Raw genomic sequence first — 22,976 nt, 5'->3', positions numbered from 1 at the left:
ACTTTGTGAAGTGGAAGCCCTACATTCAGCTCCTAGAGCTGGCCAAGCTTTTTGCTTTGGGAGACAGAGCCAAGACTTCATTAACTATACTGAGATAAAATCTCTGGCTGACTGTCTACTTTATGAAGCTTTGAAACTACAGCCCTTCAGAAAGGAAAAGATTTTTCTTTCTGCTATGTACTGAAGTTACTATGTCTTCTAGCCCAGGTAGCTCTCCTCAGTGAGTTTTACTAATGGAAAAGTCACTGAATTAAACCATTGCCTCAAGATGAACCTGAATGAGCACATTTTGCAAAAGACCAGGTGATGCTCACAGTTAATTTTTTTCTACAGTTTAGTTCCATGAGCTGGAAAGACCCCTCTAATTTTGGTGAAACCTAACATCTTAAAAACAAAATACTCTCCTCTCTTAAATATGCCTTTCTGGAGGTCAGGGTTTAGTAGAGATCCCTTACAGTATGCATCAGCTTTCTACTCTAACTCCAAGGCAGAAACAATTTTTGTTCGTCATTTATGGGTGACAGCAGGCATTCATTCGTGTTGTCTCCAAATGATTTTCTGTGTAAGCATGGTGCCTTTGTAATCAGACAGATGGCCTAGGTTTGATTTCTGACCTAGGGCTTTGCCTGTCATGGAAGAAAATGCCATTTGTTACTACCTAAAGGATCTCCAGTGACATATTACAGGGAATTCAATCTGGAGTTGAAGGAGGATTGCAAACAGTGAAGTCCTAGGAAAAGAATCAGGGCCACAGGCCAGACACAAAAGAATCCTGCTCAATGTGCAGAGGTTTCACGTATTTATTAGAACAAGCAGTAATCAAAAATCTCCAAAGTATAAGATCTAAATGTTCTCGAGTCCTCGTCCCAAACAGGAGAGTCACAGCATGAAGGGCAGATCTAAGTTCTTCTCACCAGTGCCAAAGTAGACGTAGCCGTATTGCTTGGTCATTGGAACATGGTAGAATGTCAGTCCCAGCCACAGCAGGCTCCGCAGCACCACCACAGTGCCTCCCTTCTCTAGCTGAACAGTCCAGGAGCCTGTGCGAGAACATGGGCTAATGAGTCACTGCAAAGGAGAAAGAGGCAGCGTTCCTGGAGCAAGCTGTCCCTGAGCTGGGAGGAGGACTGCCTGACCAGTTAACGGTGCACAGGGCTGCCCTGGAGTTTGTGACACCTGAGAAGAGGAAAGTCAGGGAGACCAGAAACCTTGATGCCCTTTCTTGTTCTGTCAATTCAGCATTATAGGCCACCCTCATTTCCAGATGTCTGTGTCTACTTTCACACAGTAGCATATTCCCATGGCTATGACAGTAACGTCATATGCGTCACAGGAAGGGACCCTTGGAGCTCCAGACTTGTATACTTGATCCCTAGGAGAGGCTGCAGCTATTCTTGGATGCTTCTGAGTGGGCAGCAGTTATTCTAACAAGCTCTGCCACCTACTTGGTCTAGCTAATAGCTGTAGAGAGCCAAGACTAGCTATAGCAATCCTGCAGAGGTATGAAATTTCTTCTTAAAATAAACTCGTAGCATTAGTAGTGGGAAGAAGAAGGTGGTGCTTTCCTGCTCCAGGGAAGACTGGTTTCCCTGATGCAGTGACTGGGAAAGAGGAAGAAGAGAAAGTGAAAAGCAGGGTATTTCCTATCTCACAGAAATTTACAGAAAAGGTTAATTCTCTTCAGTTGTTCTTGGCTCCACCATTGAAGAGGATGTGCGTGGTAGGGGCAAAGGGATTAGTTTCCGCATTAATTTTGCTTTGGCTTTGCAGAGGAGGTTCAGAGCCAGTGTGATAATGCAATTTCTCCTGGATGCAAGGAGCTCTGGGCCACTGAATATTTGTTTTGTGTCTGACACGACAGCCTGGGAACAATGCTGGAGGGGAGAGGGCTGGAGCATCGCTTGGATTCAACACTGGAGGGCAAGGAGCTGCCAGGAGAAGAAAATACCAGCTTCAGCACGAAATCAGTAATGCCTAGAGGCTACAATGTAGGAAAGAAGGTTCCTCCTGAATCTCCATCTAAAAGCAAAAGCAGCAGGCCCAAATAAAAATGCAGTTGGAGCTGTCAGGCTACTACTGGCTTAGAGTCAAGCGGTCAACCTATCTGCACCCAAAGCCAAAATCTGCCAATTCCAGATTAAGCAGAAAGCCCATAATGCGTTGGGCCAGTTAGGCAGTATTCATCCTTGTAGATAATTTTAAGCTCATCAATTCATGCTATGACTCACACATACTCATGTCATGGTTAGCCTGGGGAAGGGCTTCTGTGATTGCTGTCAGCTGCCAATCCTCCCCCTCCCACTAACTTCTGACTCTGAGCCAATTTTAGTCACATCTGACAAAGGGCTGAAGGGCTTTAACACCGCAAGTTCCTACAACAGGTCTCCACAGGACATGGCCCAGGGGTTGACTGCAGCTCCTGAAGGTGTTTGTTTAGTCTGCCAGCAGCTGCGAGGAAGCACAGGCTGTTTGGCTTGCCGGGCAGCCAAGAGGCAGCAGCTGGCTGGGCAATTGATGTTTGCCTAGTTTTGGGCTCTTGCACGCTCACTCGCAGTACATGTAGCCTCTCATGCAGTTCATGGCAAACTACAGTAGTTGACGGCTTGAGGGAGGAGGGAAGTTGAGGGGAAACATATATATGGTGGCTGCAGAATCAGAAAGGAACACCACAATTCAAAGTCCTTTAAAAACCAGGTGTCACAACTTGTGCTCCTCACCAGTTAACTATCTCTTTTCTTTGTATTGCTGTACTTTTCAAAGTTTCTTGGACACCACTGTTTCCCCTGTCTCCTTCAGCAGGAAGTCCCACAGGTTTGTTATACCATCATATGCACAACATAAGTCCTGTGTCATCTTTGATCTATTACCTTTCAAAGAAGTGCCCTCTTCAGTTATGTGCAAACATGGAACTAAATGAACAGCAAGAATGGCTATGTTCCACGACAGTCACTGAACTTCCTAACAAACTGACTCTGGCTGCAGGGCAGAAGTACAAAGGAGACATTCACAATCTTTAAAGACAGGAGATGTCTGCACTGGAGAGCTTACTTCTGACTCACTCAGCTCCCTGTTTCCACTAAAGACAAACAGCTGGAATCACAGCAAAACAAAGCACTTAATATAGGGCAGGATCAGTACAGGCATGTGCCATCTTTTCACTTTCCTTGCACCGTGACGTTCTTTGCACAGGTCCTAGTTAAAACAGGAGCTAGCATCTTCACAAGCAGTGGTTTCACATACAAGGCAACACCACTCTCTCATGCAGTCTCTCCAGAGAAACCGGACTGGATCTTTGTCATACCTGGAATAAATACACATACTATGGCTCAGCCACTGGGATTTCAAATTCTGACTGATTGATTGGGTCCCTGACAAAATCTGCCTGTTCTTAAGAAACATCGCTACTTGGGTAGCATGGAAACCCAAATGAAGAACACTTCGCTACAAGGCAGATCATCCAGTGGCTGAAGCACTACAGCCATCTGCTGTCAAAGGACAAGCTTTCAAACAGTTTCTTGAACTTTACCTCTACAAGTTTTCAGCATTTGCTAGTGGCAGTAGCCAGACTATGCGTAGGGGTATCGAGCAACAAGTGGCAAGCATGTAGGTTCTGAATGTAATTGTGACAAATAACTTTTTCCATTTCTTCTCTGAACACTGAACTGACTTTGCTTTCAGTACAGGGTTTTTGCAGTTTGAACTTGCAGAAATTACCTGCAAGCCTGTCATCCAAATACTTGTGGTTCTTGCTGCAGCTTTGCACCTGGTTCGCAGGGGGGGACTGTAAACTTTTGGAAGAGTTTCTGTCAAAAAAAGATCATGGAATGAGGAGCTCTCATTTTGGACCAGTCATCTGAGAAGCAAGTCTGTCAAGGATAGGACTGTGCCTTGCCTTTCTGGGTGATGAAAGCCTTTAGGGATTATCTAGTTTGCTAATGCCCCCCAATATACTGGAAGCATCCAGCAGCCTGGATACATGTGATAGCTTGTATATATATGTTTATATACACAGATGAACCCTCTGCCCCAAACTATTCAGAAAGAACAAAAAGAAATGCCTGAAGCGTAACAAGTGGGGAAGGTGAGAGGGAAAATAGGGATATCAGCGCTCTCTGGAACTACATCTGGATTCAGACTTTTTGTTGGACAAATTCATAGAGAAGGTAGAGTAAATCAAATTCAATTTCATTAAATCCCCTTATCTATGCTCTTGGGCAATACAGTACCTGGATCCATCATCATCATCTCAGAACATTTACCCAGTGTCACACAGGCTTATCAATTTCTATGGAGTATTCATCAGTAGTTAACTCTGCTGATCAAAGGACCTTCCCATGTACCTTCACACCTGGCAGAAATGGACAGATGTAATTGAAGACAGCTCCATTCACTTTTATGCTAGATCTCTGAAGGCTGTGCATGCAGCTGCTTCATTTCCCTACCGTCTGTGCAAGTTGCAAACTCTCAAAGGGCTCAAATTTGTCATTTCATAAATGTGAGTCCTTTGGGAAACATTAAGTTGTTACACTTCCCAGCTCCTCTTTGATCTTCGATTCTGCATCTAGTTCTATGCAAATACAGACAATAAAGGTTTGCTAATGGTGCATAAGTCCTCCTGTGAAATGAGAACCTGAACAAAACAAGCAGGTTACTTAAGGGCAGTCCCCACTGGACCGATGCAACGTAGGTCGAGGACAGGAAAAATCTTAAGAAACTGCCTGAAACTGTAATGTCATTTTCACTCAGATCCTGTTTTCAGCCAGAATGATGATTAGTCATAGAACTGTTCTTTATTCTGCAGAGCCAAACAGCAGCAGCAGTGCCACATTCCACCTTTTACTAAGCAGATCGCTGGGGACATTTTTCTAACCCAGCTATCAAAGGTGATTTATTCAGTATACTTTTCCAGACTGGACTTTTGAAACACACAAAACCCATTCAGAAGCTGCATTTGATACACAATGCTGGTGTCTGCCTTCTAAGAAGCCATCACATTGAAGTTCTGGAACCTATCTGCTTATTTTGGTCCTTTTCTTTAAAGGAAGAAATTAGAGCCCATTAACGCAGTTCTTATTTTTTCCATACCTCACCACATTAGCAACATTTGAGGAAATGGTCCAAAAAACAAAATTAATATTTGAGCTCATGAGACATGGAGAAAGTTGTCCTGCTTGAAAGATCCATGGCAATTGTATTCTTTTCCATCACAGCTCAAATCTCACAATCTTCAAAGGACAAGATGCTTTTTCAGGCCCACCTTTCTTGTAGGAGTTTGAAATAATGATGTCATAAATCACTAAAAGTACTTTAATCAGTTGGTAATGAATAGTATGAAATAATAGCTTAAAATGAATATGCCTTCTTTCCTTCTTCAAGAAAAAGTCTTAGAAATGCATTTAATAATAAAATATAAAAAGGAATGAGGAGAATTAGAAAAATTAAATACTGCTTTTATACTTTTTTTCTTTTTTTTAACTTCCCTGCTATTACAAATGGTTCTGAAGTAAAATCATTGCATAGGTAGGTATAGGTCTGTATTACTATAAAAATGCAGAAGCAGGATGCTGGGTTCAAATCCTTCCTAACATTGGCTCAGAATATCCCACGGCAGTCCCTGTGCTCATCATTGCCCCTGTGTCAGACAACATGTCTCTTACTGGGAGGCTGGGAAGCTCAGAGCATCAGTCTGTAAGGTACACTAAGACTCCTAGATAAAAGTTGTCAGGAAAAAAATTTATTATTATTTGCATTGGAGGGAATATGACTAGAACTAGGAGACAGCAAGTAAAAGCTGGCTTTCCTAGAGTTAAATACTGATTTTAATTTGCATCTACGTGCAAGCTGTAGCCTGTATTGTCCCTAAATCGGGCAGCAGAGTTAACTTCACTCATCACACAAAGCTCACTGAGGTACAGGGAACTGGAGGTCATTGCTCTCATGCTAGAGATTTCTCACAGTAACACTGCTCTGGTGCGGTTTCCGTTCTTCAAAACGTTCTTCATTTTTTTTAAAAGAGTAAGTTAATTCTTAAGCTGCACCCAGCAAACCTAAGGAAGCCAAGCACTGTCTGTGCTGAAACTATTGCCCATTGCTCCTCCAGAAGGGAAGGGAGGGAGCTGCTGTGTGGGAGGAAAGAGCATGGGAAAAATATCCGCTGGATGAAGATCTGGAGCTTCCTATTCCCTCTTTGGATCAAGCTGCAGCCTCCACCCCTCCAAGCACAAGCAGGAATTCTGAGGAGTTCCTTACATCTTTCCCAAACAACAAAGTGCTTTGAAGATCCTGATGCTCACCCAGTGTTAAACCACTGCCTTTTTATGGCCCTTCAACAGCTGCCAGGACACCAGGGCTGAATTTCAAAAGTCAACCTCCTTCTCAGCTTCTTCTTCCTTTCCAGTCGCCAATAGAAATCCCTGTCTCATCCCCCACCCCATGTCTGTCTCTGTTACGGGATGAATCTTGTAATTCACAGAGGCAATAGGGTGCATGAGACATTAGCTTTTAAACAAAAGCCTTTTAAGAGGGCTGTTTGCAGAAGAACTTTCCTGCCGTAACTGGTCCACTTTCAGTATGACCTCTCATAACATTGCTGCTTTGGAGGTGATTCAGTAACGCCTCTTTTCAGTGCAAGCTGGAGAAGAAGCAGCTTCAAGAGCTAGACAGCCTGATACAGAGGCTCCATGTCATGAAAGCTCACAGAGGATCATAAAAGTGACATTATCAATTCCTCTTCAAAGGAGGAAGTGTCTCAAGGGAAAAGCAGCTACAGCATGGTTGCACTTACCATTAGCACAATATGCTGCCACAAGAGCAAGTTATAACATATCTTGCTGCAGTCAATCCTGACTGAGAGCGAAGTACTGAGTTATAGGACAAATATTAACTCCCAGAGAGGGGCAACATAACCGATTCCCTTCGCAAAAGCAGCCGCTGCTTGGCTGCGTGACCCCAAGCACTTGGCTCTGACAAAGCTACACTACACCCGTGGGATTTAGCTTCCATTTCCCTCCAACAGAAAATCTACACTGGGAAGAGCTTCCTACTTCTAATTTGCTGTCTGTAGGGAACAAAGACAAATTGCAAAGCAGAGCAGCTGTAAGGAAAGGTCACTGTGCTCTGGCTCTCAACAAATTTTGCCACACGAACATTTCACACACAGCCTATGTGGGCTCAAACTCCTTCGTGCCTCTTACTGGCTGCAAACTAAATCTCTTTCATTTGTTTGACACACCACCTGCACTCCATATGTTAACACTGCTGTCAATATTTCCAATTCCCCATATAACTATTTAATAATAATTAAATAAAAACACAGACTGGTTGCAGGTTCAGTACTATTTTAAAAAGCCACCAGAGCCAGGAAAGCACAGCTTACAAACAGTCAGATGCTGCCAAGTGGCTTTTGCGTGGTCCTAATGCCTGCCACATCTTTGACACACAAATACAACCATGCCCAAACCTCAAATTAAAATGATCTTACTTCAGAGGTTTTTTCTCTCCATTATCCTCTCCCACTGGGGACACCTCTTCAGCACAAATTATTAAGACAGGCCTGGACCTTTCGTTTACACACAAAATACCAGTTTCCTGCTGACAAGGAAGACTTAGGGATTGCAATGTTGTCCTAGATGCACAGTATTCAGGTGCCTCCGAGTACTGCGTGAAATTCAGGCTGTACGTAGACATCTGACAAGAGTGCTGCTTTATCCAGTTGAAACAGTCTCTGCTCTCAAACCTTTATTCCCCCCCCCCGCCCCGTAACTTTCATCATAGAGACCACAAAAGTGTTTATCTACTGCTCAGTGAATGAGGTCAGGGAAACGATCTGGCTGAAAAATAGTCTAGCCAAAAATAAAGTTATTTTTCCATCCGGAATCTGGCTGCATAGCCAGCAATGCCAACACAAAAGAAGGGACAATACACAGACATAAATGAGCAGCAGAGGATGGGAAGGACTGAAAAAGCTGGCACTGAAGTAATACACATCAAATTACAACCTCCCTTATAGCCCAGATAGTTTGCCCTTTAGTCTGAAATCCACCTGATAATTAGAATAGAGCTAGAATGCTTTTCTACTTTTTTTTTTTTTTTTTTTTTTTTTTTTTTAAGAAAAAGATGCAGCCTTTGCACAGAAAGTATCCAGAACAAAGATTTGGAATGGGGCTGTGCACTAGAGGAAATAGCAAGACAATATGCAATCAAAACTTACAAGGAGTAGGAAAAACTGATTAAAATCCCCACTATTTGGATTCTGACAACTACAATACAGATCATTGTATCTTGGGTCTTCTGTAGTAAATTTAGAAATCTCTCAGAGTGACAAAGCACTCTCCTTCCAAAACCCAGGTTTAATGCTGGATCCCCACACACTCCATATTTCTTGTTCAGCTGGTCGCTGTGGAAACGTTTTTGGAGCGTGCCAGGAGTCACGTAGCATCTACCTGGGGAGCCCCTGCATTAATCCGTCACCTTCGTGGGCTTCTGTGAGCCCATTGGTTGGTAGGAAGAAAAAGAAGGAGTCTCTCGCCCCTCCCTGCTCTGAATGAAAGACGCTTCCTCTAAATCTTGCTACAGGATTTCAGGCTCAATTCAGCCTCTTTGGGGCTTTTGTCACCAAACAAATGTGATGTCTTTGAAAGAAAGATTAACAATTTGATGAAAGGATGCAATGGACAGCTTTGTTCTAGCCTGCTTCCCCCTAGAGCTTTCGGTCACTGTCACTTTCTTACCCACGGGAGAGTATGTCTGACTCTCAGAGGAGATTATGGCCACCTTGTAAGATTTTGCCTCTCCTGATAACAAAGCACTGGCCACTTTGAGGAGGTGATAATGATGAACAGGGGCTGGATTAGGGGCAAAGAACCTCACATTGATCTCTGAATTCTGAGAGAACACAAAGCAGTCGATGCTGGGATTCAAAACCCACGGAATGCTTAGAGCACATCCAATTCACTCTCCTGCAGGAGGGGCAAGCCTGCAAACCCTGTCAGTCCCCCAGTCGCACTTCTTACCTCATCATCAAATTAGCAGGACTAGTTAAAAGGGCTTAGGATGAGGAACAGATGGCACGGATTATAAATTGTCGATCTTTTCATACTAAACTAGTTACGAATTCTTGTCCAAATTACCTGAAGAGTTTACCAGTTTTTGAGAAGGCTGTCACACTGAGCATATCCACAGAGCACAGCTCAGTTGTGTTGATATTCAAGCTAATTCTGAACACTAAAGATGGCTAAGCATCTTCTAGTGCCTGGGATAGCCGAGCTCTCTCTGCACAGCACAACTGCTGTACAAATATACCCATAGATTAACTGTCCCTTGTCCTTTTCCTTGTATACACAGCCACACACCTCTTCAACATGCAGAATTTCAATCCATATATTTGTGTACAGTAAAACAAGACAATACCCGCTGACTTCCTCCATGCAAAAATTCTATGGCCAAAAGGACAGCAAACAGCAAAGCAAAGCTATATGGAGGGCTAGCACCAATGCCAACTGCTGCACAGGCAGGAGCTGCCACTCTTTACCTAGAACCCTTTCAGAAATATATCACTGCTAGCAAAAGCTGACCTCGTTCTGACTTCAGCGACACACAGACTGCCCTCGGCTTTCCCCTGCAAGTAATTTTTCATCATTCCCTAGAGAAAGGGTTAGGCCAAGGCTGACTGATGTGGTGATAAAACTACAACTTCTGGTTCTAAGAGGCTTTACCAGCATTTCCCATCAGTTCAGCAAAAAGTTCATCTCCTTTTCATGTCCAATGAACCAGGAGCTGAAATAGAGACAGGGTGGGCAATGATTTCTTTTACTGAGGAGGAAAAAACTTCAAATACAATCCCTAGAAAGTTGCTGCAAAAACTCTGCTTCTGTCTTCATTCTTTCCCTGCAGCAGTCAGGAGGGCGAAAGATTCCACCACAGCTCTCAGTTGATGGGCAGCCCTGCTCCAGTATAAACTCATCCCAGGCCTCTGACTAAACAAGATCCCTGAGGTGATACAGACCTAGGACCCAAAAGCAGTGAATGCACTGCTTTATTACCCACAGACACAAAGCCCAAGGAAAACAGACTCCCTTCCAGAAATCAAGGCAGACCATGGACAGCCAGTCAAAAGCTATAATATGAGCTGGCTCTGGAGTCCTCCTGCTGTGCTGCCACGTGAGAGGTTACAGTCTGATCTTGAACTCCTGAGCTGGCAGCACCCCAGCTTGTAGGAGGGACAACATCTTGTATCGTTCCCAGGCAACTCTTGGATCACTGCAGGAGTGGTCTTAACGGTCTCTAAAGGCTCCCCAGTCCACATCATTAGCAAAAATTAAGAGTGTCTCTATTTTTGAAGGATATAGCAGACATGCTTATATATTTGTGTATGTCCATTGCATGCCTGTGATCACTAAGGATGCTAAGAAAGGTATTGAAAAGTCCAGTGACCATTACAGAAATTGCCTGAGCTTGGAAGGGACACAGTCTCTTCTCTATGCCTACAGTTCAGGAGGTCAGTATACCACACACAGTCTGGAAACTCAGGCGATACCTTCTCCTCAATTTGATGCTGCTCTTGGTGTTTTTCTTTCTCATTTTACTTTTCTGTGGTTTCCTTTTCTGAGCTTTCCTTTTCTGTGCTCAGCTCTGACAATGCTGACACCATAGTGCGCCCTGCTGGAAGGTAGCAGCTACGGCCATCCTAGAATTATTTCTAGGGATGGCTGACCGGTTTTAACAGAGAAATTCAGGTGCCAATGCTTTAATTAATAACCCACTGGGCCAACTATTCAGTTCAATTCCCACATCGAAAGCCAACTGCTCTGATGCACACTAATCTGTTTTACTCCTTCTGTACCACTGTGTTATAAAGCTTGTATGTCAAAACCACATGTATAAATGTCAGGTAACTCCACAGGATACTGTAGCTCAGTTTCACACATTCGCCAAGCCTAAGGATCACCTCTCCTAACCAGAAATGAGGATAGCTTTGAGCCACACTTGGTACTTTGGCTACCTCTTTTTATCCTTGTTAACGCAAAGCACTGCCCTCTCATTCATTATGGGTCTTTTAGTTTGGATTTCAGTGAGACAGCTTGAAAAGCCTTGTCCCCGTGTGGCTCTTGGCAAGCTAAGAAGTGCTCTTGCTCTCAGCTTTCACGGAGCTGGGGAGGTGCTGCTTATTGTTAAGCAACGAAAGGGGAGGGCTCAGGTCACATCTGTGAAATGTTAGTGGAGAAGGGAGGCTGGGTGAAAGTAGGTGGCCAGCACAGCACAGCACTTTGCTGGATTTTGCAAGGCCGCTGGGGAGATAGGCAGCCATTTGTCTTAGAGCCCTGATAACGGACCAACTTGCTCTCTGCTGGCTAGCTGGGGGTTGTAAATACCTCTCTGCAGACACAGACTCTTCGAATGGCTGGAGACAGAGGCTGATAGGGGATTAATTGCCTGGAGGGGTGGGTCAAAAGGGAGTTAATTAGCTGTGTTAATGCATGGAGATAAAGCAGGTTTGTGTCTCCTGGACCTTTTCCTCCCAGCACCTGGGCTTTTGGGGTGGCCCAAGATAGGGCTACCAAAATGGCTCCTGAGAGTGGCCAAAGGAAACTATCTCCCACTTAAAAATGCAACCTCTCTGCCTTCAAGGGCCTATTAAGCACCAGCTTTTGCCAAACCGATAAATAGCACGTTCATGAAGCTCGGAGGACGGGAGGTTAGTGTTCTAACCCAGGCTACTGTTCAGCTAGCTTACAGAAGGGCTAATGCCCAGAGTATTCAGCCAGGGAAATAGTCACAAATCCCTTTGCCTGTAATACTGTATAAGGAACGTTCCAAAACCACTGCATGTTTGGGTGAAGAAACAGAGCTCCAGGCTAAGTGACTGTCACCTCCTCCACAGTCAAAATGGTAAAGGAGCTGAAATGATCTTCTGTCTAGGCACTTCCCCTCTTCCTGTAGCTGAATCTTGAAACAGTAAGTGGATAAGACTCACCATGATCCACCTTGCCTCTATATACTGATTTAGAATGATGCTTTAAAATCTCTCCCAGCATTACAGTCAGCAACTACATCTGAGGGGTCTTGGCTTGTCAGCTCACCCTCAACAACGGACAAGGATAAGTCAGGAATCTCTTCAGTCTTCTTTTGAGCCATCATGCATCATAGTTCAGGAAGCAAAGCCAGCTGTACTGAGAGTCCTGCACTTAGCGTCACTGTCTCAGGAACCCATTGTCACCCTTGTGTTACTGTCACTGACAGTGAAGAAGCCTAAGCTAAATAAAACCCTCTACAGCTGTTGTCAAGTTTACAGCCAAGCATACCAAGAAATCATCTGTTCTGGACTTCTGCATACCACTGCCCATTAAATTGAACTCAGTTACTCATGTCTGGGACTAGCAGCTTATATTTGCATTTGGCTAAAACAATTCCCAGGAAGACATCCAGCATGATGCCAAGAGACACAGACTAATTCATTGGACTTGCTAGCTCGTAGTCATTTCACTGTTAAATTTTGTACCTAAATTTTCATTTTAGCTTTTCCTGGCTATAATTTTCAGCTGCTCATTCCTGTTATGCCTTTCTCTGCTATACTAAATAGCTCTTCAGTACTCAATACTTAAACTCCATGGAGTATTTACACAGTGTAATACAGCCATTCTCGTGTTCTTTTCCATAAAGTAAACAGATTGAACTGTTTATGTCTCTCACCAGCCTTTGAATCATTTTGTGGCTCTTTTCTGCAACTCTCCAGTTTTGCAATGTGCAGTAATCCAGTTCTGATTCCACTAACAGCATATGCAAAAGTAAAGTCACCTCCCTGTTCCTATTCGCTACGCCCTTGTTTATACATCTACAGATCAAATTAGCCTTTTAAGCCCCAGGATCAGACTGGGAGCTGATGTTCAGTGGGTTGTGCCTGGATTTCCTTTCAGAGCCACATTTTCCAGAATACAAGTCTGGCTTCCAGTCCCTGCTCTTAGATACGTGATTTTGCAGGTAGCTACATCAAAATGTAGTTTATTTAAGTAGGCCTAGTTTACCAGATCTCTGTAGCTGTCTTGCCCTTGTCATTTTTTTGTCTCTTCACCAATCCTTTACTTCTAGATCACTTATAAATAAGTAAGTTGAAGAATATCAGTACTGGCACTGGTCCCAGCTGAAACCACTTCTGACCCCTTCCAGAAATACACCCATTCAGTGATTTCTGAATCACAACTACTAATCAAGATCAGTTTAGGGGAATATTTCTGCAGTGCTGGGATTTATTAAAGGTTAGCATCGTAAATATGCCACAAGTCTCCCAAGATAATGAGTTCAGGAGTAACTTCTCTGGCTCTGCCATTTTCATTTTTTGACAAACAGAAAAGGTTGCCTAACTCTACTCTCCCTTAGCAAATAGTCTGAAAACTGCCTGAAACCGTATTTTATTATATTCATTTGATATGAGTACATATTCTTTCCAAAAACAAACCTGAAAAAAAATAATTGAGCATTTCTGCCCTTTCACATTCTTATCAGCCTTTTTACCATCACCATTTAGTGACAGTTTCCAGTACCATTACTATGCCTTCTTTTCCTCTCAATATAGTTAAAAAATCCTCCTTACAGTTGTCATAGATTACTCCAGGTTATCCTGGCTTCCTTTGTCATTTTCTATTCATTATCAACTCCAATTTATATCAATCGTTAATTGTTCCTAACTTTCTGCATTTCCTTTTATATTGCTTTTTTTAAAATTCTAATTCCTACTTTTACCAGTGAACTGTGGTAGGCTTTCAGCCAAAAGCAGCTATTTCTTGATTGGGAGTCGGGACTTTTCAATAAACTCTTCTCATAGAAATCCTATTTCCACTCATATCTTTTCCTATCTACATTTTTCTTTCCCTTTGCCTCTGACATACTTCTCCTCCTGCACCAGTTTTTAACAGTGCCCTGTTGGTATCCCTTATCTCCATATCAAAGTGATCTGAGTCAGTAATCTGTAACAAACCTTCAGAGTCAAGTTATTGCTTCTCTGAACTGTAGTTTGAAAGCACGAAAGAACTGAATTCTCTATCACCTATTTTGCTTCTTGTCAAGCTTTCCATTCTACAGTAGTACTTTAGGCTTTCTCCTATCCTCTTCCTTTATCCTTGTGGAATGTAGCATTGCCTCACCATGGTCACAGTAAAATCATCCTTAAGCCCTCCATTTTCACTTTGCCCATCATGCCAATGCCTGGCAAGTGACTATTATTTCATATCTACACAACATTAGGTCATCAAATGAAAATGCTGTAGGCATGCTAGGAATTACTGCTATTTGCTTTGCCATTCCATTATCTACAAGCACAAGTAAAACTGCCAAAGGTCTAGTTCCTGAAATGCTGTCGCCCAGGGTGCCCAACTCCATGCAGCAGAGAGGACCATGCTGGCAATCTGCCAGCAGCTGAAAGGCTACATCTAATTGTGCATAAAGTTGAGCAGATTGTCTGCTTAGACTAGAGCAAACAAGCTTATCTTTAATGCAGACATATGGCCAGCAAAACCTACAGATCCCAGCATGCAACATTCTGGCCAGCTGGCCATTTGGATCAGAATGAGGCATTACATGATCTGATACTGCGGTGACAGAAGATCAGTATCACAACCCCTCCATGTTCAAAAATCATGAGTCAGGCCACTCAAATTCATGAGTTTGGCTCAGAGAGCTGGAGATTTTAAAGGGGATAAACTGACTGAATTTGCTTTTGAGACAGGGTTCACATTCTCCCACTTTTCTCTACAATCATTTAAAAAAATGTATTTTTTTAATAAGAGCTAAGTCACACAGTCACTTGTCTCTGGGAGCTGAGACACCAAGAAAAAACAGACAGACTCACAGTATGATTGGGGAGGAGCAGCAACATATTCTGAACTCTTAAAGTGCACAGATAACCTGACAGATAGACACACAGACAGAATCTGGAACCTGCAATCACCACAGATATCACTGGTAAAGATAAGGGTGGCAGACAGTTTTGTTAAAAAACTCCAGGTTTTCCAATCTTGCACTAAACACTCTGCTTTTACCATTGTTTCCTTTATTCAACCAGGTTTTAACGTCCTTTCTTCCCACCTCTCAGCTGTCATATAAAATGTTCTCTCTGCCTCCAACTTTCCATTCTGTAAGACACCTCTGCTCTCCTATAATGACACACTATACATTTTATGACAGTTACCCCCTTCACAGCCGTCACAGATGCTCGGTCTACAATTAATAAAGAAAACTATTCCAACAGAGTTGTTACTTTTAAACAGGTTAAAATCAGTCCTTAATCTCACAGTCCTGTTCTTTAGGTCTTTTAAAATGCTAGGGAAAATCTAGCCAACGCAGGCTGGGAGCATCACTCAGATGTCACTCACCCTTGGTCCACTTTTTGTGTATTTGTTGAGGGCAGAGACAATTCTGGCTTCAGTCACAATTCTAGATGCAATAGATTTGGGAATTCCTATTTCTGCTCTGACACTAACCATTCAAGAGAGGATCTAGCCAGGAAAGGCGAGAGGAGCTTCAGGTCAAAATGAGGGGATTTGCCAGAGTTATGAACACATCAGAAAATAGAAAAAACACTGTCTGCTCTGGGTCAGGACCAACATGCACTGGCAGAGTTGAAGGAAGGGGATCAAAGAACCACAGTTTGAGTGCCTTGCAACCAGGAGTAAGTGACTTTGGCAGAGTGATGCTGATAACAGCAGCAGAAAGCCTGGATCTGCCCTTTGTTCTTTTTTTTTTTCCCCCCACATTTTCACAAGCAACCAGAACTTTGGGCAACCTGATTACTTGTTAAAGGGGGGCTGTTGATGTTTCTTTAATGTCAGAGCTCCTGTCTGCATGTGATAGAGTGCAATTAGAGAGGTTACATGCCTTGCAGATCCTGTAACCAGTTCCTGTCTTACTTCCTTCGCCTGACAAGCTCATTCCATCAATCCCCAGGTTCAGTCCAGAAAAGAGCAGGACAATACAGACAGAGCTGCACAGGCACCGTGATGAATCTTCTCCTGTTCCATTAAGAAGCACTCAGCTGCACTTGAGCTCAGGTAGTCTTTGAGGGGTAACTTTTTTTGAGGAGACTGAGATCTGCACTAACAGCAACAGCCTCCTCGGAAAGGGGCAAAGGTTCACGCTTACACAGACCCCAGGTTGCCACGGGAAGACAAAGGTGACAGTGGTACAGCTGAGCCCCACTTTCTGTCTGCCACTGGGTAAAATACAGCTACAAGTTAAATTTGATTTAAAGACTGCCACAAAACCACCATCTTCATGTCTAACACAGCATGACCTGCCAGTTGCCTGGTCCCTTGAACTAGATGAGAAACACTGCAGTATGAGATCTGTAATCTTTCAAAGGTGCCATTCTCCATCACAGCTGAAGGTGGCTAAAACCAGCTCTGTGATGCAAGTTAGCCTTCAGGCTCTTAGCCCTTGAAGCTAGTTTTGTAGTGGAAGCATAGAAAGCATCACAGGTTTACATCCTGCTGCAGTGGCTTTGTGGTTTCAGGCCTCACAAAATTAAAAAGTCTCCCTACCACAAACCCTAGAAAAAAAGAGAAAAAAAATGCAAACAGTAGCAATATCTGGACTACCATATGAAACTGCAGCTAAAATTTTCTTAGGAGTTATCTAGGACCTAACCTCCCTTGCAATGCTCCTTTTTGAGTCAAAAGGGCCAACCCAATGAGCCAGTGTATGTAAAAATGCAGTCTCTCCAGACTGCACCTCTGGAAAATGACTGCAGCAAGGACACTCCCAGTGAGTTGAACAAGGGTTTAGATTTTAGCGCTGTTTATGCTTTGAACAGTCAAAAATGTTCAGAATTCGGGCAGGAGCTCACTAGGTTCATTCTCAGTTCTTTTTTGCCAAAGGAAAGATTGGGAGATATATAGCTATAGATACAGATATGACAAAGCCTGTAAAGCTATTTACAGCACTGGCAATTCACTGTCCTTCCAGCCAATTCCATCTGGCACAGGATGCCTACTATCCTACCCTGCTACTCCAGGATAGGAATAAAATAGCAAACCTAAGTTCTGATTGTGTCCCAAGAATCTTTCTAGACAGCAGGATGTGAAAATGCTTGGCCCAATCCAAAAAATGCAGCATATCAGCAAAAAGCAGTTAGAAACAAATAACAAGCCATTCCCATCTCTGTAGAGAAATACCCTGCCAGCGGAATCCTTGGAAGAGGCTTTAAATCTATTTAATAGTTGTCCAGCAGAACAGTAGAGATGTGAACTGAAGATACATTTCAGTATCTTCCTTTCTCCTTCCACAGTGTGTAATCCTGGTAGGGTACAGATTATTCCACGCTACAGCATTTCTAACACAGTTTAGCAAAGGAAAGTTTGAATTCTGCCTCTCAGAGATATCAGCTTAGTGTTAATGAGAGCCCATTTAGATAAAGAAGAGCAATACTGGGTGTGAAATACTTCAAACCACATAAATTCCCTCTGTCACTGGCAGCATTATCTCTCCCTATAGCGACACCAGCTGTCACAGGCTTTACAGAAGTCAGGAGAGAACACAGCACTCAGGCAGAGGGGGTAACTGCTGGTGTGGTCAGAAGACCTGTTGTGAGGATGTCACAGCCTTGGTACATCTTAGCATTGTAAGGGTTTGTAATTGCTTAATAAAGAAATTTAATTACAATAATTAGTAAAGGAAAAAGTTCCTTTACAGATTCACAGGAGCTTCTCCCAAAAATACCAACTTCACAGTAACCCACACTTTGTCCCGCAGCAGTTCCTGGGCTACTCAGACTACTTTCCCTTTCCTTGTATCTCTCGATTCTGTTAACTTTACCTTGTGGGATATCATGCTCCAGAGAGTCTAGAAAGTCAGTGGATGGGTCCAGGAGAGCTTTTTCCAGCAGGGTTTTATTCTTCAGATTAACAGGCTCAGTAAAATGGAAATAGGAACTTAACTTTTTTGCCTCTGTCAAAGAAAGACCTGAAAACAGCCAGTGGTGACCATTAATACAGTAAGCTGGGCTAACATACATTATACCATTGAATCCCATATTGTTTGTTTAACACTCACAGCATAGGACAGAATCACAATCTTTCTTCAATGGACTCCACAGAAGACCAAAGTCTTGCCAGAAATGGGTGGCAGCACTCCCCCATGCTGTGCATTGCAGACCATGCTAACAGCAACAGGCACTGAGTCAAGACCAACTCTCTGTGCCCATTTGGTTACATCCTCTATGTAGATGGAGAAGTCACTGCAGCTGTAACTGCTAAACAGTGACATAAACTATACACAGAAAAATGAAACTACAGGTTTAATGACTCAGAGCTATTACTGACTTTCCTCCCACCTTCCTGAGTTGAATCATGCACCTTAACATTAGTGGCATTGGATTCTCTCCTCCCTGTTAATCTTACCCAAGGGAAAAATAAACCTGAAATCAAAACATCAGCTAGAGAAAGTCATCTTCATTTACAGCCTTTATGATCAAAGTACACTTGATCCTGATAAAGACAATGAGAATTTACCTTCAAAGTTTCTGTTTTCATGCACAGACCCAAGAGGAGTCTTCACAAATGCCCCCCGGGGGATGATACCAACTGCTCTGTCTATCTGTTCTATCGTAGCTACGAGGCGGGTCTCCTCCTTGATCATGAGCTTTAAAGAAAAATAGGCAAATTTTAAAGGCAGGGCTTTCCTTGTTGTCATTTCTGAAAATAAACTTGAAGTGACAATAGAAACCACAACAGACTCATCAGCTTGGAGCCCAATGGCACTAAGAGGAGGACCACAAATCAAACATTCTTCTCATAAGAATGTGGCTAGGAGCCGACAGTCTAGACTCATCAGAGAATTAACTGTCCCTCCCTTCATCCATACTTTCCTTTCTCTCAGTTAAGCTACTTAGGACTTGTCTTTTCAGTGATAAAGAATGGTACCTGTGGTTCCTATGTAAAGCTTCAGACACAGCAGTGAGGATCTGTACCAATTGTGCATAATAAAACATAAAAGAGAAAGAATATTTCTGACCTGTGTCTAACTCCAGGAGTAACTGAAGTAAGAGTTCAATCAAGAAGCCATTGCTACACAATGACAGCAAAGAGGAAATCGTGCGTATTCTGCCTGAGCACAGGCTCAGGCTGCGTATTACAATCAAGGAGGAGGAGCCAACCCAGTGTGAGGGGTACAACTGTAGCAAAGAGAGTTCAAAAGCATTTTGCTGTATTTACCTCCTTACCATCTTCAAACAATCTTTCAGCATCTTCTGCGTTTATCTCAGTGTATTCATACTCAAAAGAAGGATCCCCCTGGAAGCGGCCCTTCAGCTGCTCTGCCTGTGCAACTACCTCCTCAGTCGCTGGTGGCAGGAGGCTCCATTCCACGCAGTTCAAGCTGCCAGCGACAAGCAGGACACAGGCCCGAGCCAGTTGAAGCACAGGGCTTGATGCAGCCTTGCAAGGCCCCTCAGGGCACAGCAAGACTCCCTCCAGGAGAGCGAGGCAGGCCCCCCTCCCGGCTCCCCAGGCCCCTCTCTTCTCCCCTCAGCCCCCAAACCGTCCTCCCGAGGCCGTTTAGGCCTCCCCTGTCCCATCTCCCCAGGGAGGTGCCCGTCCCCTGCACGTAGCGCTGGTGAGGCCCGGCCCGGACCTCCGCACCTGTAGAGGCGGCTGCGGGGCGCGGCGCGGTCGGGGCCCAGCCCCTCGGCGATGTAGTAGGCGCCGCGCACGCCCTGGATGCAGCCCCAGAACCAGACCCGCTCGAAGCGGTAGTCGCGCTGGAGGAGCAGCAGCGAGGCCCCCAACACCGCCCGCTTCTCAGGGCTCAGCCCGGCGCCGGCACCGACCACCAGCTCCAGCGCGGCGGGCAGCGATGCTGCCTCCATGGCGACTCCGCGTCGTCGTTGCCAGGCAACCGTAGCTCGGGCGGGCCGTTGTCGGGGCGCTGGGGTCAAAGGTGACGGCATGCTTCCGCTGGAGGGAACGACCCAAAACGTCAATCAAAGTCAGCGCCCTGGCAACGGCGGGGGGGGAGCGGCGCCGCCATGGCAACGGCGGGTCCCGCCTCTCCGCTGCCATGGAAACGGCGTCGGTGGGCGCCGGCGGACAATGGCGGCAGCTCTCGCCGTCGTCCTCGCTGGGCGGTCGGGCTGGGCCCCCAGCCCGGGAGTGCGGCCGGTTTGAGCTGAGGGCCCGGCCGGGCAGGCTCCGCGGGTGAGGCGGGAGAGGAGCCGTTGGGGCGGGCGCTTGGCAGGGCCCTTAGTAGCTCAGCCCCTGAGCAGGCACGGGGCGACGGCACCTCCCGTGCGGTTCAACCGCCGCCTCAGCCCGGGCCTGCCCTCCGCGCCGAACTGAGGGGAGCGGGGCAGTCACGGCGAGGAGGCTGCGCGCCGTCTGTGGGCCAGCCGTGGGCTTCCTCTAGAGCAATGAAGGAGAAAGCAGGGCTCTGGAGAGCCTGCAGGCAACTGCCTGTGCGGGCAGATCTGGCTGTGCCAGCCCTGTGTAAAGGTAACCCTGTCCTGAGACCCAGAGATGCTGACGAGCAGCAACCCGTTAAGAATGTTGTTAGGGGCGGCTGTCCTGCATAGGTGTTCCTCAATTTCAAGAGGCCTAAATCCAAAGGTAAGCCCAAAAAGCAGGAGGGCGTACAATTGTATTGCACCTTAGCTGGGTACCACAAAGGCCTCCATTTTCCTCGTTTCTTACATGAACAGCAGCACAAAACCCGCCCTCTGAATCTCACTACTTACAGTGTCATTTTTATAGATCTTATCTAGCTCACGTACATCTATAAATAAATGGCTTATTTATAAGTGACAGCATTTGGATCACTCTTTGGGGACTCATTTTCCTGAATCACGAACAGACATCCACGAAACAGCTCCTGCCCTAAAAATCTTGCAATCTGGCTCAACACAAAATGCAATAAATAAGTAATGAAATTGTGCAGCTGCTTAGACAAATAGAATTTGTTTGACGTCTTCAGGAAGTTTAAGCTTTTATATGCGTGTGCTATATAAATAAATATATGTGTGTGCACTTACATTTCAATCCATTGTTGTGTCATAAATTCTTGGATTTCTTTTTCATCCGTTTCCTGTTCACTTCTAAGGAAAACACTGATCTTGGGACCGCTGCCTGTAACAGTCGTCACCTGCTTCTCTGTCAAGTGAGATGTTTAATGAGCTATACAGCACACAATCTGACCCATTAAAAAGCAACTCAGATTCCCAAAAGTTAACCACTTTTCTTTAATGTGAATCGTGCAGAACATGCAGGAATGACTGCAAACTTTTTGTCCACGCTGTCACCTACCACTGTGCCATAGTCTGATTTTCTCTATGGGAACAGGAATTTTCAGGCTTTGTAAATTCTTTTAATCACGGATGTCTCTAGAACTGTGTGTTAATATTTTATGTTATGGCAATTATCTGGCCAGTAAACAGTAGAACTGCAAGCCAAACTCATTTCATACGAGTCAGAGAGGCAACCTGAGACCATAATGAATTTCTGCCACTGTCAACCACAGCTGGATTCAAACCAGATGCTAACAGCTGAGAGGCTCTTTAGCCTGTTATGGACCTTCTAAGCCACCCAGTCTCCAGTCTTTGCCTGTCTTGACTGAAGATTATCAAAAAGGAAATCTATAGCTTAAGGAAATTCTTCCTGGTTCAGTAAAGTCTGGTGGGTAACTGTACTCTGCTTTGCTTTGTCTTGACCCCAATTACTAAACACTGATAAGGATCGGGAAGTAAGTGGTTGTATTATTCAGCAAATGAAAGGTCAAAAGCACTTCTATTCAGCAAGGTCAAAGGTTACCATCACTGTTATTAAACAGTTTGAAAGCAGTTTCTCCCATCCCTTGCCATCCCAGGCTCAAACAAGGAGCCGCTCAGTGGTGGCGGTCAGGCAGCCAGGAGGGAAGAGAGGCACCAGGCATCATTCAGCCAGCTTTTCTCTGAGACCTGCTTCAGGGAGGGAAGGTGCCATGCCCCAGCAGGGCACCACAGCTCCCGTCGGAGCACTGAGCTCTCCTGCCTTTGCCCAGAACACGCATGTACCTGTGCGCCAAACAGCTTCAGCTCCTCCCAGCTGCACCCTGTTAGAGCTGGCATCCTTTTGGATAAGACAGCAAACTCAGGTTCCCTTCCACTCGCCTTGGGCAAGGTACTGAAGCTCACAGAACTATTTGCAGCATCAGACTTAAGCATCTTGAAATACATGGAAGTTACTGCTGAGTGCCCAGTGGCTCCTTTATGCTTGCACAGCTTTATAGAACATTTGAAAATACTTCTAGTGATGTAGTAGGAATTGAGCTCATAATCCTTCATGTTCTTTAGTATACCTCACCTCAAGAGAAAGAAAAATAGTTATTAATCCATGTCACCATTTCTGCTGGTACAGATTAAGAAGACTGCCCTCAAGGCACTCTTGCAGGATAACTGTAGCACTGTCCTTAGCATTCATTAGGCTGACACTGCTCACAAATTATACTGCTGTCCATCATCCGGGTTACTTCTTCATGTGGTGGGGACAGTCTGCAGTTGGTTCTCATGCAGCAAGAAATAGATAGGGGTTATTCCTCCCAGGTGTGTTGAATATAAAGTCTGATTTTCCTCCCAGTTATCTCAAAAGTTCAGACTCTCTCCGGTTTCAGAAACACTGTGGCTTTGAATCATTTTCCTGCATGTCATCGCTGTATAAGGCAAATAGGTTATTAAAAGATAGTAAACAAGAACGAAAAGTACAGAGTTTTTCTCAATAAGGAAGGCATGATAGATGGCTGCTTGACAGAAGGGGAGGAGATTGTGGATGTCAAACAGTTGAACAAACTTCAAGAACTGTAACGTGACGCCTTGAGCATGCTGAGCATAAAGTGAGGAACTGGAGCCAAGTAACAGTTTAACAGCAACAGAAGGGACCAGGGATGTCCCTACCTGGTATAATACAGACACTTTCCTCTGTCTTGGAGATTGTACTAGATATGGCAAAACTTTGGGAACACTTTGACTG

General features: G+C 44.6%; 1 protein-coding gene across 1 annotated transcript; it reads right to left on the bottom strand.

The window, feature by feature from the left end:
- Positions 1–167: 167 nt before the first annotated feature.
- On the bottom strand, positions 168–19,855 carry RSPH9 (radial spoke head component 9). Its single transcript, XM_075748953.1, has 5 exons — positions 19,623–19,855; positions 19,197–19,359; positions 18,495–18,624; positions 17,800–17,946; positions 168–1,040 (listed from the first exon to the last, which is right to left on the bottom strand). The coding sequence occupies exons 1-5, from the start codon at positions 19,847–19,849 to the stop codon at positions 880–882; spliced, it is 828 nt and encodes a 275-aa protein (XP_075605068.1). The 5' UTR covers positions 19,850–19,855; the 3' UTR covers positions 168–879.
- Between the last annotated feature and the right edge of the window lie 3,121 nt (positions 19,856–22,976).

Source organism: Balearica regulorum, chromosome 3, assembly GCF_011004875.1.
Source record: "Balearica regulorum gibbericeps isolate bBalReg1 chromosome 3, bBalReg1.pri, whole genome shotgun sequence".
Classification (NCBI taxonomy): Eukaryota; Metazoa; Chordata; class Aves; order Gruiformes; family Gruidae; genus Balearica; species Balearica regulorum.
This window is presented reverse-complemented; position numbering and strand designations above follow the sequence as displayed.

Excerpts from the sequence above, each read along its gene's own strand:
- RSPH9 (XM_075748953.1), bottom strand. The coding sequence starts at position 19,849 with ATGGAGGCAGCATCGCTGCCCGCCGCGCTGGAGCTGGTGGTCGGTGCC. Across the intron at positions 19,360-19,622 it reads CCCCGCAGCCGCCTCTACAG|CTTGAACTGCGTGGAATGGA; the intron begins GTGCGGAGGTCC and ends TGTCGCTGGCAG. Across the intron at positions 1,041-17,799 it reads GGAGCATGATATCCCACAAG|GCTCCTGGACTGTTCAGCTA; the intron begins GTAAAGTTAACA and ends GTTCTCGCACAG.